We start from the raw sequence: 14,733 nt of genomic DNA, 5'->3' as shown, positions 1-14,733 counted from the left end.
CCTTAGTATCAAAGCTTACTTATAGTAACAACAAATGTACATTCAGCCGAGTTTGTACTCGTATCCGTGAATATATAGGTTACGACAGTCATGCCAACTTCAAACACCTGCCCTGGTTGGTGTGTCCGTGTACGTGTCGGACTTACTCCAGAGATATCCGTAGCTGTAGGTTCTGTCCAAGCAACTGTGCGAGATGTTGTGCCAATTGGGACTGACTCCATGATGGATGTTGGGCAATTGCTGATGACAGGTGGTGTGGTGTCACTTTGAGATACTGTGGACATGAGAGATTCGGATATGTTTATAAGGCCTAAAAAAATGTTTCATTAGTGAACATAAAAAAAATTAGGGTAGGTCGGTCGGCATTTTTTTACAAACATTTTGAGCTGTAAATTGCGTATGATAAAGGCCTTGGAACGTTTTTTTCTTTTTCTTTTTCTTTTTAAAAATTTTAATTTAAAAAAAATGATGTTTTTGCAAATAAATAAGAAAAACAGTCTAGGGTTGTGTCTATTTCTAAGGGCGGACAGGTTATGCCAATCAAACAATTTTTTAAGGCCTAATCAGAAGGCTTGAAGCACACAAGTCTGAACAAGTTTACTTTTTCAAGCTGCCTACACAGAGCTATGGTCATCATAATTATTACCATGACTTGCATCATCAACCACTAAATGCAGTTTTTCTAAATCATATTCAATATGTCATTATTTTCATCCAAGGCATTGACATTTTCTTCACTGAAGCTGCCATAATTGTTAACATCAACATAACACATCATCACAAACACCATCACTATCATCAAAACATGTCAACAAAGGCACACATTCACTGCCAACAATAACAAAATCACCATCATCATCACTTTTATCATCATCATCTGTAATCATCAATCAAACATAGAGCAATAAAGTTCTTACCAATAACAACAGTAAACATGCACATCGCAGAATTTCCTGCTTGATCGGTGAATGTATAAGAAACTTGAGTGCTCCCAGTAGCAAAGGAAACTCCAGGTAGATGAGAGCGAGTAACAATGGGTGTCAATCCAGAGTTATCAGAAGCAGTAGGTTCATTCCAGGTGACAACTCTTGAAGGTGTCCCAAATGGCACAAGATAAGTAACAGACATGGGACAACCAGAAACTACTGGTGGGACAGTGTCAACTGCTTCAACTGCAAAGAAGACAAAAAAATAAGGTAGAGATGTGAGATTAGATCTTAGTTGGTAGTCCTTTCAAGAAGTATGATAAACATGCATGTATAAGAAAAAAGAAGTTTTGGCTACCGTGACAAACAAAATTTATAATGTGTGCAGAGGAGGTACGTATAAGTCCCACCTTAAAGTCCCACCCCATTTTCCCCAAAAAATTCCAGAACGTGTAAAAAAATTGTCTTTGAACTTAATGTATTGTAACTGCCCATGCACCTTATGCATTTTAATTCGCACTGTTAACTTCCCAGCATTCGTGTATAGTCCCACCCCCTAATTTTGGTAATTTTTCGGGGGTGGGACTATACTTGAGGTAGTATGGTATTATGATTAGTTCACACTGCAATGCTTTCAAAATTGGTAACGTCAAAATGGTCCACTACTGGTGACACATTAAATAAAGCTTTCATATTTGAATTGGAGAATAACATCGCCGTAGAAGTGACGTAATAATCAGATTAGCTACCATAGCAATAGATGAATACAATTTTTGAATAGATTGCCCTGCACTACAAGCAACTTGCACTAATCACCTGTGTATATCTGCAATCATAGATTGAATACAATACCGCTCTTTTCAAAGATACTAATCTTACAGATGCGAGTAATCAGCATTTCTTTGACATCTATGGTTCAATGCATAGGTACTGCGTGAACAATGTAGTGCAGGGCGATATATTTAAAATTGTATTTATCTATTGCTATGGTAGTTAATCCTCTTATTTACGTCACTTCTACGGCAAATTTATTGAATTGCACATCATCATCAGGAGCAGATCCATAAAGGCGATAATACAGTGTACGCTATCCAAAAACTTTAAGCTAAAATTAAGCAAAATCATTCCAAATCAGCTGAATATCAGCCAATTCCAGCCTCTGTGCCCCACAGAGACAATCCTGGATTCACCCCTGGTCATTACTTTTAAAAACGTTGATCATCTTACCAACAGTCACTGTAAATCTACAAGCCACTTGATTACCAGCCCCATCAGTAAACCTGTATGAAACACTAGTAATTCCAACGCTGAAAGAATCCCCTGGCCGATGAGTTTGAGAGACTGTCGGTACCTGGCCTGAATCATCGGTAGCTGTAGGTTCCACCCAAACAATCATCAATGATGCTGTTCCGAAAGGGACTTCTGATGTGCGAGATTCTGGACAGTTACTGACCACTGGTGCTGTTGTGTCGAGCACAGAAACTGCAATGGGGAAAGAGGCAACACAACTGTATATTTAGTGATTTGTTTTCCATATTTTTATTATAATTATATTAACAAAACCACAATCACTAAAAATGTTAGAAAATGCATCCACCCGCAAGAAAAATGAACGCATCTGAAAGCACTGCGCATACTATGCAGAGTGCGCGCCATGCAATTATACAATATTTATGCACGGCTACTAATTTATTAATGTTTGCTCTGATTGGTTCTCACTATCTAGGAATGTATGAATACTTAACCCTAACCCTCCTGTATACTACAAAATACTATTTGATATATGCGCTGTTCGTGCGTGCATCCCACGTGGTGTGATGACGCAATCACATTAAGTGATATATAGGCAAGGTTTCGCTGGCCAGCGAAGCCCAAGACCTGTGGCAAAGTGTCGACGACCGAGCTAGTGCTTGGCATGCAAGGGGTCTCGGGTTCGAATCCCACCCAGAGCAAACTACTTCTTTCTTTCTTTTCTCTCTTTATTCTTTCCTTCTTTCCCTTCCCGTCGCCAAAAAGCCCTTAGACGGTTAGGGTTAATACTTACCAATAGTAATGGCAAACATACATGCTGCTTGGTTTCCTGCCATATCAGTGAATGTGTAAGTAACCTGTGTCATCCCAACTGGAAAATTATCACCAGATTGATGGGATTGTGTTGCAATAGGTGTCATGCCAGAGTTATCAGTAGCTGTAGGCTCTGTCCAGGTGACTTCTCGAAATGGGATACCAAGAGATACGGTGTACATCATTGACAGAGGGCAGCTTTGCACAACAGGAGGCTCAGTGTCAATTCCAATGGCTGTAAGGAAAAGATATGAGAAACTCTTTAGTTTGAAAATAAAAGCTGCTATGTGAGCAGTGACATACCACATGAAATTTCGAAAACGGCAAATTTGCATAATCGTTTCTCTGACTCAGTTTTCTAGTAACTTTACCAGGACTAAGGTGAAGGGTTTACTCACTCAAACACTCAATTTTTTTTTATCAAAGAGCGAGGTAAAGATCTGGATATATCAAGTAAAGACTGTGCTTGGAAGCATATCTGGTGACAGAGGAAGGACAGATTAATTGTGTTTTCAACTGATTAAGTGCCCCAGAATATAGAAGAAATAAAACAGAACAGGTGGTAAGTGTTTGAAGACATTTTGTGGTCATCTAATTGACTGGTATAAAGGTAGAGCCTGAATTTCATGGAATACTTTTGCAACAACAGGCAAAATTTAAGCTTATTTGGGTATAATTTCCAAAGTACATTCTACAGAACTTGATGAACAAACTGATTAAATATTTCACTGAAATTTACTTGCAAATTTATCATTACTTGCCTTTAGGGGTCATACATTTGCAGGTTCATGACTTATTCGGCTACATCGCTGATATAGCAAGGTTAACATGTGAATCGCCAGGTTGGATTCAGTGTTTCTATATAGAAACATTGCTGACATAGTTTTTTTAATATGACATTTACAAAACTTTGAATTTTGGTCTCTACATTTAGTATAAAGACCATGAAACCAATGAATTCTTATTTCAACACACCACGGCAAATGGGATAAGCAACTACATAAACCAGACACACATTCCATTTGGTGTGCACAACAGCAAGCATGGTTCTTTAAACAAATTCAGAACCCCTAAAAAAGAAAAACAACAAGTACAGATATCTTACCAATTGCAACTGAGAACATACATCTGCCACTGTTGCCTACTTGATCAGTAAATATATATGTTACTGTAGCGGACCCCAAAGTAAAGCTATCACCAGGTTGATGGGTTTGGGTGACAGTAGGTGTCATGCCAGAATTATCAGTAGCTGTAGGTTCAGTCCAGGTCACTACCTGTGATGTGGTCCCAAAAGGGACTGTCAGGCTTATGTCATTAGGACATCCATTAATGGTTGGTGGAAAAGTATCTTGTTCAGCAGCTGATTAAATGACAAATGAAAGAAAATATGTATAATGCATTGAAGTTAAGTAGGTAAGCAATCTCTTCGAAAACGATGCAGTTGGCTAACATCGCAGGCCGGCCCAAAACTCGGTCGTTTTCATCCCTAATCAAGACATGGGATATACTTTTAACTCTGAAAGCTTCTGAAGATCTTTCTTGACAAGGAATAATGCTGGTTTGAAAGAGGTGTGTGTGAGGAAGATTATGCTTTCGACGATTTCATCTTCAATAGCTTGCATTCAGCCATTAGCACAGTTTATTAGCACATTTATATTTATTCCAAAAATGCCAACATTTATAATAATGCGATGAATTTTATGCTGTTCTGCTTTTATAGCGATGTCCCTTTAACTTCTGAAATTCAATGTCTAATAATGACATTGAATTCCAAAATAAGTTCAATGATAGAACACTGAATTGGGCTATTCCATTTAAAATCCACATTCCCCCTGTAGAAGATTTTGGAAATATCTTCCACAATGGGAGTATGAATTTTGATTGGAATGACCACATTAGGCAGTTCCATTTGAATTCCATAAACCCTCTGAGAAAGATTCAATCTGAATCTTTTACAGAGAGAGGGTGAGTTTCAAATAGAGTTCAGTTGGATAAAGTGCTAATTCCATTTGAAACTCATACTCCCTCTGTGGAAGATATTCGCAAAATCTTCCACAGGGGGAGTGTGGATTTTAAATGCAATAACCCAATTTGCTTTCAACAATTGATACTTACTTATTGTAACAGTGAAAGAGCAGGTGGCCGAATTTCTGGCTGCATCTGTGAATGTGTACATCACTGTAGTAGTCCCAACATTAAAACTACTCCCTGACTGATGCGTTTGAGACACAGTAGGCGTCTGACCAGAGTTATCAGTAGCTGTAGGCTCTGTCCAGGTCACAGTTTGAGAGGTACTTCCAAGAGCAATTATCCTGGTTATAGGTTGAGGACAACCACTTACAACCGGTGGTTCAGTGTCTTGAACTGAAACTAATATGGATAAAATACAGAATTTTATAATATTATAACTTGTACTATTCATTTAAAAAGGTTTTTTTATAAAGCAGTTGATGCAGATCAAGCCAGGAAGCAGCCGTACCCATCCACGGGATTTTATTCTATTCTATGTGTAATGTAGTTTTATATCAGCAATCTATACTGCATTTTCCCTAGTGCAGTTAGTAATGTAAATATCTCATGGTAGCTTTACACACATGCACCAAATCGACGTCTTTAAGTTCAAGCCAGAGATGAAACTTATTACTGCTCAAAAGCATGAAACTGGTGAAAAGACTGAAATAGTGCATACATTTGGGGTGAAAAGTCATCAAAACTGGCTGAAAATAAATAAAAGTATGGTCATTTTGACCCCTCTGAAAAATGGCACATCTGATGTGAACATGCAGGCCTACATGCCAGCATTTTATGTGGAATCTCAAGTTTGATATTCATATGATGCTATCATTAGGCTCCACTGCCATAACAGAATTCGTCATGTCTCACCTCCTTTTTCATTATTTGACCACAATTTGGATCAGGCAAAACTCACTTCCTGGGAACTAAACACCATTTTATGCAAGTCATTGACCCATCTGTATATACTGCCTTTAGCTATAATGGGGTAAGTACCTCAGGAGGGAACTCAAGTTGTGATCAATTCTTTAACCCACTGAGCACTACCTGCCAATTTAACATTGACTCTGATTGGTCAATTACATGATATCTTCACTTTAATCACCAATCAGAATGGAGCTTTGCAAATAATTCACCCCAATTTTTTTGCTTGGTGAAATTATTCTAACAATGTTGCTGATTGGGTCAATTGATAATAAAAACTTCTTTTTGGCCAATCGGCAGGTAGTGCTCATGGGGTTAAAGGAAGTGGTTTCTTTGTACTTACCTACTGTCACATCAAATAAGCATTGAGCTGAATTGCCAGCTTGATCAGTGAACGTATACAACACTTGTGTAGTACCAAGTCTGAACGTATCTGAAGGCTGGTGGGTTCTTGTCCTCGTTGTGGGAAGACCAGAGTTATCAGTTGCTGTAGGTTCTGTCCAGGTAACCTCAATCTGTGTGGCTCCAATTGGTGTCATGTATGTGATAGGTTGAGGGCAGCCTGTTATCACTGGTTGGATTGTGTCTTGTGATGCAACTGTTATAAAAATATAAACAAAATATTAGAAATTTTGAATATTTAGTGCCATTCGGTTATACCTTATTTCCTCGAATAAACGCCCCCGGAGGTGTTGCATTTTCCAAACAGGGGGCGTTTATTTGAGGTCATTATTAGAACAATAATTCCTGTTAAAATCATTAGGTAAGCTTAAAACTCATGCTGAAATGACAAACTATGAACTAGAAACACTGACTTCTGGTTCACTTCCTGGGTTTCCGACCATGATTTTTGCTGATTATTAACGCTATTATCAACCATGTGAGCAACTTGGTAAGCTTACTACACAAGATAGCATGAAAATATCGGCATTTTTTAAACATCTTGGTTGAAAAAAGTGGTGGGGTGTTTATTTGAGGGGGCGACTATTTAAGGAAATTCGGTATGACATTTCAAGAATTTCCACTGAATTTCCATTTTCATGTGGAAAAGGTTATACTGCAAACTGGCAGTAACATGACAGTCTTGTGCTATGCTTGTACTTTGAAAGTGTATTTAAATATGACCTTGTCATTATGCACCTATCAAATGCAATCCCGGCCCCTGGGGACCCGGGGATGGTCCGGGACTTGACATCATGTGACCCGGATTTGACTCAAAATGTATCCCGGGGAGCCGGTGTTGGCGGGACTGGTATAAGACTTGCGTTTGCCAAAACCCGGGAAAGTGGGCGGGACTTTACCCGAGCAGGGCGGGATTATGTTGTAACTTACCCGGGTGGTTCCAACCAGTAAAATGGGCAGTGGTTTGCTAGTAAGGATGTACACATTTATGGGTCATGGAATCCTATCACCTGGCCGTACCTGAGCCGTGGATGTATATTAATAATCCACTGAGTCGCCACATTATTGTTAATACTGTTCATATAAATCCATTCCAAAAACAAAATCTTGGCTGTTGTTTCCAAATTTTGCCATAGTAGTTCATGTATCTGCTATTTAGCGGGGCTCTAAAGTTAACATGTTTAACCAGACCACACTGGCTTCTTGACATGCACGTGCATACGAGAGCCTGCTACAAAATATTAATAACTATATCTAGTGCGCCAAAAATTTGATAGATGGTCATTTGATTTTAAACAAGATACAAGGTAGGCCTATTTGGATGGGGTATGGGCCTTTACAGAATAGCCTCATTATAATTATTGAAGTTGCATTTTGGATTGACATTTAAAAAAAATCATATATAGGCCTATAATATTATGTGCTTAAAATGTTCATGCAAAGATCGAACATTCGCCACTCCCGTATAATCGTGGACAGATGTAAATGCAGTGATCTGATCTTTCATATCTTTGATGTTTTAATCATAGACCTACATGTAGGCCCTATATTCCTGGTTTATTCCCGGCATTTTCCGACCCGCCATTCATGCCTCGTAATATTTAAAACAAGCATGCATATTAAATATAGCACTTGATGGCACACAGGGATCCCCCTCTTGTCCCGTTCCCCTGCCACTGTAAAGCATGACAAATACACGAAATGACTAAGTGGGAAAGTCGGGTGACTGGGATCCGACATTGTTATATGTAACGTAAAATTCCTTCGACGGTGTGCTCGTCCGAAAAAGGGTCATTAGACATAATAGACGTTAGTCCGAAAGTGGAAACAGTAGGCCTATATCTGAGAATTACGCTGCTCTGTACTAGTGACGAGAATCTAGGTAGCCTAATTCGTCGGCTGTATTCCATAGTGGCGTATAGTGATTTTTGGTCATTTTTTGAAAATTGGCACATATGTTTTTAATGATGTTCTCTTTCATTTTTTCTAAGTCTCATCAGTCATAATTAGCTAATTAATTAGTAATCAATTAATTAAATGTGGCGTATAGTTACAAAGTGACATTTTTTGTATTCCATAGTGGCGTATCGACCATACGCCACTTTGTATACACATTTTATAATTATGAAATACCGGCAAAAATGAAAAACATCGTATGTCATAGTGGCGACACGCATCGGACCTATCGCCACTATGGAATACTGAACGACGAAAAGTAACGCCATAGGGATTACACGGCGACCGAGGTGGCGTCACGGTTAACGTTAGGTTAGGGTATTGCGTTTTGTTCGCTTTTCCATAGTGACGTATAGTTTTATTTTCAGTTTGCCAGCAATAGTATGTATTTATTTCTTTAGAAAAATATATAACAATAAAATCTATTTAGTTTACTACAGAAATTTCACATCATTTACAAAATATAATGAATGTCTGATTTACACAACTCGATTTTAAATTGGCATTTCTTCAAACCCGATTTTCTCGAAAAGTTGTTTATTATGGCGCCCTCTATACGCCACTATGGAATACGGACGCATTTAATTTCGTTATCGTTTTTAGATGTTCCGCAACAAGGTGCGTAACTGACGTATTTGCAATGGAACACACATGTTGGCCTATATTTGAAGCGTTTGAATCAGCATGTCCAGAGCTCGGCAGTCCATTTAGTGAAGACATACCTAAATACCGAATTTTGAGCCCGCGATATTAAAACCATATGTAGATCCAGGCCTATATCCGATGCTAAGGGCGGGAACTTGGGCGAGGAATACCCGGGTTTGCATCGGTTTGCATCGGATATTCGCCCGGGGGCCGGGAGTGGCTGAGAGTTTTGCCGGGTGGGTCCGGGACTGGCCAGGTGTTTACCGGGACTTGAACTTTTAAACCCAAAATCCACGGCCCACGACCGGCCATCCCCGGGTCCCCAGGGGCGAGGATGCATTTGATATGTGCATTACAATCATTAAATATGTATTAAGGTAAAGAAAGATCATATCATAATCTGTAACCTTTCAATCATAAGCCACAGCTCATGCACACATCTAAAATATATCGTAATGTAAAATTGCTTAACGCGGCTGTGTACTCTAGCCATTGTTTCTTTCTCAAAATTGAGTTTTTATGATATGTTTGTACCTTGTTATGTTTTTTATAAATACAAGGAATGAAAATCCAGATTTGTAAACTCCAACTGCAATATTTTAAGGATTTTATTTCACTATTCCACTCGTATTTGAAATTGAAAAGGAAAGAAAATCTTTGTTGTACCAGCAAGGTACACGCGCGCAACAACTCATCGCGTTGCGTATCGCGCAATTTGTTAACGCACAAATACGTGACGCTTATCTGCATGCGCCGCGCATCTTATGGAAACACCACGGAAGCACTGATTTCACAAAAACCTAGTGGTCAAATGGCTCCGTTTTAGCTGATAAAATGTGGGTTTTTCAAGTTCTTCCCCGATTTAAATATCAAGTTATGAATGGATTTCGCTCAAACTTCTCAAGGGCTGTGGATTTACCCGATGTTCACGTAATATAAGTTACAAAAAGCGAAAACTGTCGCATTCTCCTGTGAGATTCGATGAAAGTGCAAAATGTGACCACTTTAAACTTCAACGGCCATTATTTCAATGTTCATTTTCTCGGTAAAATGACGATTTAGGTACTACGATAACCAGGGACAGGCGATTTGCGCGGAAAAAAAATAGCAAATTGCGCGGAATTGCGCGGAACTTTTTTTCAGTGCAAATCATGTATCTCTAAATTGCGCGGAAAGAAAGTTCGCGCAAATCGCTCTGTCCCTGACGATAACTCAATAAATACAGCATCTATAGGTAAGCAAATATGATCATCGTAAAAAGCATGATCGACTCAAGAAACGGTTTTTCTCATTTTTTTATATTTTGGTCTATTTCCGATTTTGGGCATCATTTTGTGCAAATAGGCCTTTTTGAATTTTAAAAAGTTCATTTTGATGCCTTATATGGTCAAAATCTCAAAAAATAAGGCCAATATCAAAAAAATAAAAAAAACGTTTTTGGAATGGAGCCTCAAGATTGAGCTAAAAACAAAAAAAATATTTTGGAAAGAGTGTTTTTTTGTTATGATGTACCTAACAAATATTGCCAAAAACTCGCTTTTTGTGATTTTCTTCAAAATTGTTGTTTTTACCCCAAATCTGTATTTATATTAAGATTTATTGATGTCTTGCCTTCATAAAAATGTATACTTTTATATGTTTTATGAATAATTACAAAGTTATTGCACTTTTACTACATTCATGTCTGAGAGTACACAGCCACCTTAAACAGGAAGCTCCGTCTGACCAGTTCTCCACAGAAGAACTGACAATACACCTGTTACTTGGATGACAGACAGAACAGAATTTACATGGATAATTTTTAACCTTGACTAATTCCCCATGGAATTTGAACCAAAAGTGGGGCTTTCACTTTAACTTCACAAGGATTTGAATTTGGTTCCACCATGAATATCAGATCATGAATTAATGTGTTTTTTAACTAATGTCAATTAATGTGTTTGTTGACCTTGACTAATTCCCCAAGGAACTTGAACCAAAAATGGGGGTTTCACTTTAACTTCACAAGGATTTGAATTTGGTACCACCATGAATATCAGATCATGAATTAATGTGTTTGCTTTGATTGATAACCAATATAAACTCATACTAATTACTATTTCCAAAAAATACCCCAAGCTATCACCATCCACATTACTGACAATCAATAACCAACACGAATGAAAAGAAAAAGCTGTGTCAATTACCGATGGTTATAGGGAATGTACAGGTTGCAATATTGCCAGACATATCCGTAAAGGTATATAACACCTGCGTACTGCCAACAGGGAAGCTATCACCAGGAATATGTGATCTAGTAATGGCAGGTGTCACACCAGAGTTGTCAGCCACAGTAGGTTCTGTCCACGAGGCAACCATGGAGGTAGAGCCAATAGGGACTACAATGCGCAGAGGCTGAGGGCAATTGGAAACAACAGGCGGTGTTGTGTCTCTGTCTGCAACTGTGAAGATGAAACAGATTAAACACATTCTTAGTATTTTAATATTTATGGCTTATTTCTTTAACAGAAATATTGGAGAGGTTTACAGAGCCATGTAGCACTATGCTATTCCCCCAAATGTTATACAGACGAAGTAGTCAACAAGAAATAACCAGTCAATATTGACTGAAACATTGGAACAATTTGAAGGGATAACAAACTCCATGCACTTCCACATGAGGTAGGAGACATACTTGTAAGATAGAACAAACTAAACAACTTGATCTAAATTTCAAGAGGATTGCCAACTCAGAACACTGTATCTCTCTGTTCATAGCTAGAAGAGTCTAAAACTCAACGTGCTGAATCACCAAGCTATATTCTAAGTCATAGAAGTCTTAGAAACAACAGGTGGTCTGCAACTGTGATGGTTTGGAAATGACATACAAATCAATTAGTATTTGAATGTTTCTCTTAAGACCATAGGATGAGAGATTTAAGAAAGTGATATTGCATCATGCTGAGCCTTCTAGTGTTAGACAGACCAAGTGATTAGGTAGAAGTAACAAGAAATGATGAGTTAAGATTGATTGAAACATCTGAATAGGTTGAAGATAACAAACTCCATGCAGTACCACACAAAGGAGAGAAAATGAGGCACAATGGTTAGTAAGATAGTAGTAGATCAGACTAACCAATATCGTTATAAAGATCTCCGAGTACAGGCTACTTCCAAGATCGAAAACAGAAGCAGAAAATTCTAGAAGACAGAAAGTACCAACTCTGTAAATCTTGTAAAAGTCTAGAACTCTATCCGTTTGTGGGTTTTAGGAAAGTGTAGAATACAAGTAGTTTTAACACAAAATTATCCAAAACAAGTTATATTGAGAAGGTTTTCCACATGCTAAATATAGAGAGTTTCCCACCGTCTGAATAGAAATATCATTTACCAATGGTAACAATGAATGAGCACATGTCTGCATTGCCAGCTTGGTCTGTGAATGTGTAAGTGACTTGTGTCATGCCAATAGTGAAGCTATCACCAGGTTGATTGGTCTGGGTAATGGTAGGTACCATGCCAGAGTTATCAGTAGCTGAAGGCTCTATCCAAGTGACGGATATAGAGTTACTTCCAACTGGTAGTATGGTATTGACTGGGTTTGGGCAGTTTGCTATGACAGGTGCTATAGTATCTTCACTGACAACTGTTTGAAAGGAATTGGAAACATCACTTGTAAGTCCAGTAAACTATTAATAAGGACTAGGTTAGTTTGAATCTGATTAGTACAGTTATAATCTGCAACATTGTTCTTCTAAGCTTGCTACATACTTCCTGTCATCTTGCTCATGAAACTAAGCTAGTACTAATATGAAACATGTTTTAGTATACAAAAACGCCTCTTCTTCCTTTCTAAGATATACAAGGATCATGCAAACTACGCCACCAAATGATATAGAAATAAGTTTACCAACTGTAACAGTGAACGAGCAAGCCGCTTGATTCCTCGCCATATCACTGAATGTGTATACAACTTGTGTAGTGCCAATAGGGAAGCTATCGCCAGGTTGGTGGGACTGGGTGACTGTAGGTGTCAAGCCAGAGTTATCAGTAGCTGTAGGTTCTGTCCATGTTAGTCTGCCAGAAGTGCTTCCAGGTGGAACAGTAAAATCTAGTGGCTCTGGACAGTCACTAAGGTTGGGTGGTGTGGTATCTTGACCCTCAACTGTTTGGTGATAATATGCATTTAGATTTACATACATTAATAGAGAAATATGCTGCATTAACTTTGATGAAAAACATACTGAGAGGATTTGTATCATATTGAAATCTGTTGCTGAAAGCACTTGCTGGTGAGAATGTTTTGATTGATACTTGAATCAACATAAAATAGTCAAGGTGTAACAAAGATCATGAAGTCATGACAGAAAAAGGCACAGGACAGCTGTGAAGTAGTTATGGTGTGGTATTCTGACCAGCAGAGGTGTTCATGAAAATGTAATAATATATGCAACCAAAATGCTATCTTATTTAAATTTTGAAACAAAAACTTAAGTTTGAAATTTTGTGACACCAGTCATGACATATTTTATTGTCTGTTTCTGTGGTAATTGGACTGTATCATCTACACAGACAGTAATCAACAAATGCATATGTTGCAAGACATAAAGACAGAGTGATACATTATTCACAAATAGGACAGTGATTAAGATCTAAGAAGATTAATTACCCATTGTTATGGAGAAAGTACACACTGCTTCATTCCCTACAATATCAGTGAATCTGTATATGACTGGTGTAGTGCCAACAGGGAAGCTATCGCCAGGTTGATGTGACTGAATGACTCTAGGTGGCAAGCCAGAGTTATCAGTAGCTGTAGGTTCTGTCCATGTAACTGGCAGAGAAGTCCTTCCAACTGGGATTATAATGTTGATAGGATCTGGGCATCTATCAATGACTGGTGGAGTGGTGTCCTCACCAGGAACTGTGATTGTAAAATGTAGTTACAGATATTCATTAACCCCATGAGAACTACCTGCCTATTGGTCAAAAAGAAGTTTTCATTATCAATATGACCAATCAGTAACATTGTTACAATAATTTCACCACACAAAAAAATAGGGATGAATTATTTGCAAAACTCTGTTCTGATTGGTGATTAAAATGAAGATATCATGTAATTGACCAATCATAGGCAATGTTAGATCGGCAGGTAGTGCTCAGGGGGTTAAAAAGCTTTATACATGCCACAAATGGTATCTCCATGCAATAAGAAACAGATACCAATGTATCAATGAAGGACAAGGCATTGACAAAATCATCAATATACTCAACATTGGTTCAAGCTGTATGTACAAATGTAGAGGTATACACACTTTTTAAGACATTCAAGATGCTCAACATGACATAATGTGTAACCATCACCAATATGACCATGCAAATTACCATTTGTTATAGTGAATGAGCATGTCGCTGTGTTCCCTGCCATATCGGTGAATGTGTAAGTGACTTGTGCAGTGCCAACAGGGAAGCTATCACCAGGTTGATGTGACTGGGTGATAGTTGGTGTCAAGCCAGAGTTATCAGTAGCTGTAGGTTCTGTCCAAGTTACAGTCATAGAAGTCATTCCAACTGGGATGATGATGTTGATAGGATCTGGACAACCATTTATGATTGGTGGTGTGGTGTCTTGACCAACAACTGATTGGAAAATGTAATTACAGGTATTGTTGTAAGCTGATAACATAATGATAAACATACCATGTCCTGGAAACTCCTAGACAGGTGCAATACAAAAATGTGTGGAAAGCGTAGTGCATACACTATGTAATTACACCAGGCTAAAAGAGAAAACTGCCACTACCACGGGGGAGACTATGGCAGA

The 14,733-nt window shown here is 38.3% G+C and overlaps 2 protein-coding genes across 2 annotated transcripts in view; both read right to left on the bottom strand.

Annotated features, from left to right (window-relative positions):
- The window catches only part of LOC140135911 (uncharacterized), a 232,440-nt gene that overhangs the window by 94,475 nt on the left and 123,232 nt on the right, over positions 1-14,733 (bottom strand). The window lies entirely within an intron of this gene.
- The window catches only part of LOC140136398 (uncharacterized), a 45,044-nt gene that overhangs the window by 10,146 nt on the left and 20,165 nt on the right, over positions 1-14,733 (bottom strand). The window contains exons 25-36 of the mRNA XM_072158122.1: positions 14,295-14,549; positions 13,579-13,833; positions 12,820-13,074; positions 12,301-12,555; positions 11,117-11,371; positions 6,271-6,525; positions 5,106-5,360; positions 4,096-4,350; positions 2,971-3,225; positions 2,154-2,408; positions 918-1,172; positions 20-274 (exon numbers count right to left, since the gene is read on the bottom strand). Coding sequence (XP_072014223.1) covers positions 20-274; positions 918-1,172; positions 2,154-2,408; positions 2,971-3,225; positions 4,096-4,350; positions 5,106-5,360; positions 6,271-6,525; positions 11,117-11,371; positions 12,301-12,555; positions 12,820-13,074; positions 13,579-13,833; positions 14,295-14,549 — 3,060 coding nt within the window. The remainder of the gene's footprint in view (positions 1-19; positions 275-917; positions 1,173-2,153; positions 2,409-2,970; positions 3,226-4,095; positions 4,351-5,105; positions 5,361-6,270; positions 6,526-11,116; positions 11,372-12,300; positions 12,556-12,819; positions 13,075-13,578; positions 13,834-14,294; positions 14,550-14,733) is intronic.

This window comes from Amphiura filiformis, chromosome 16, assembly GCF_039555335.1.
Source record: "Amphiura filiformis chromosome 16, Afil_fr2py, whole genome shotgun sequence".
In the NCBI taxonomy this organism is placed as follows: Eukaryota; Metazoa; Echinodermata; class Ophiuroidea; order Amphilepidida; family Amphiuridae; genus Amphiura; species Amphiura filiformis.
The sequence above is the reverse complement of the archived record's forward strand: the minus strand, read 5'-3'. Positions and strand labels throughout refer to the sequence as shown.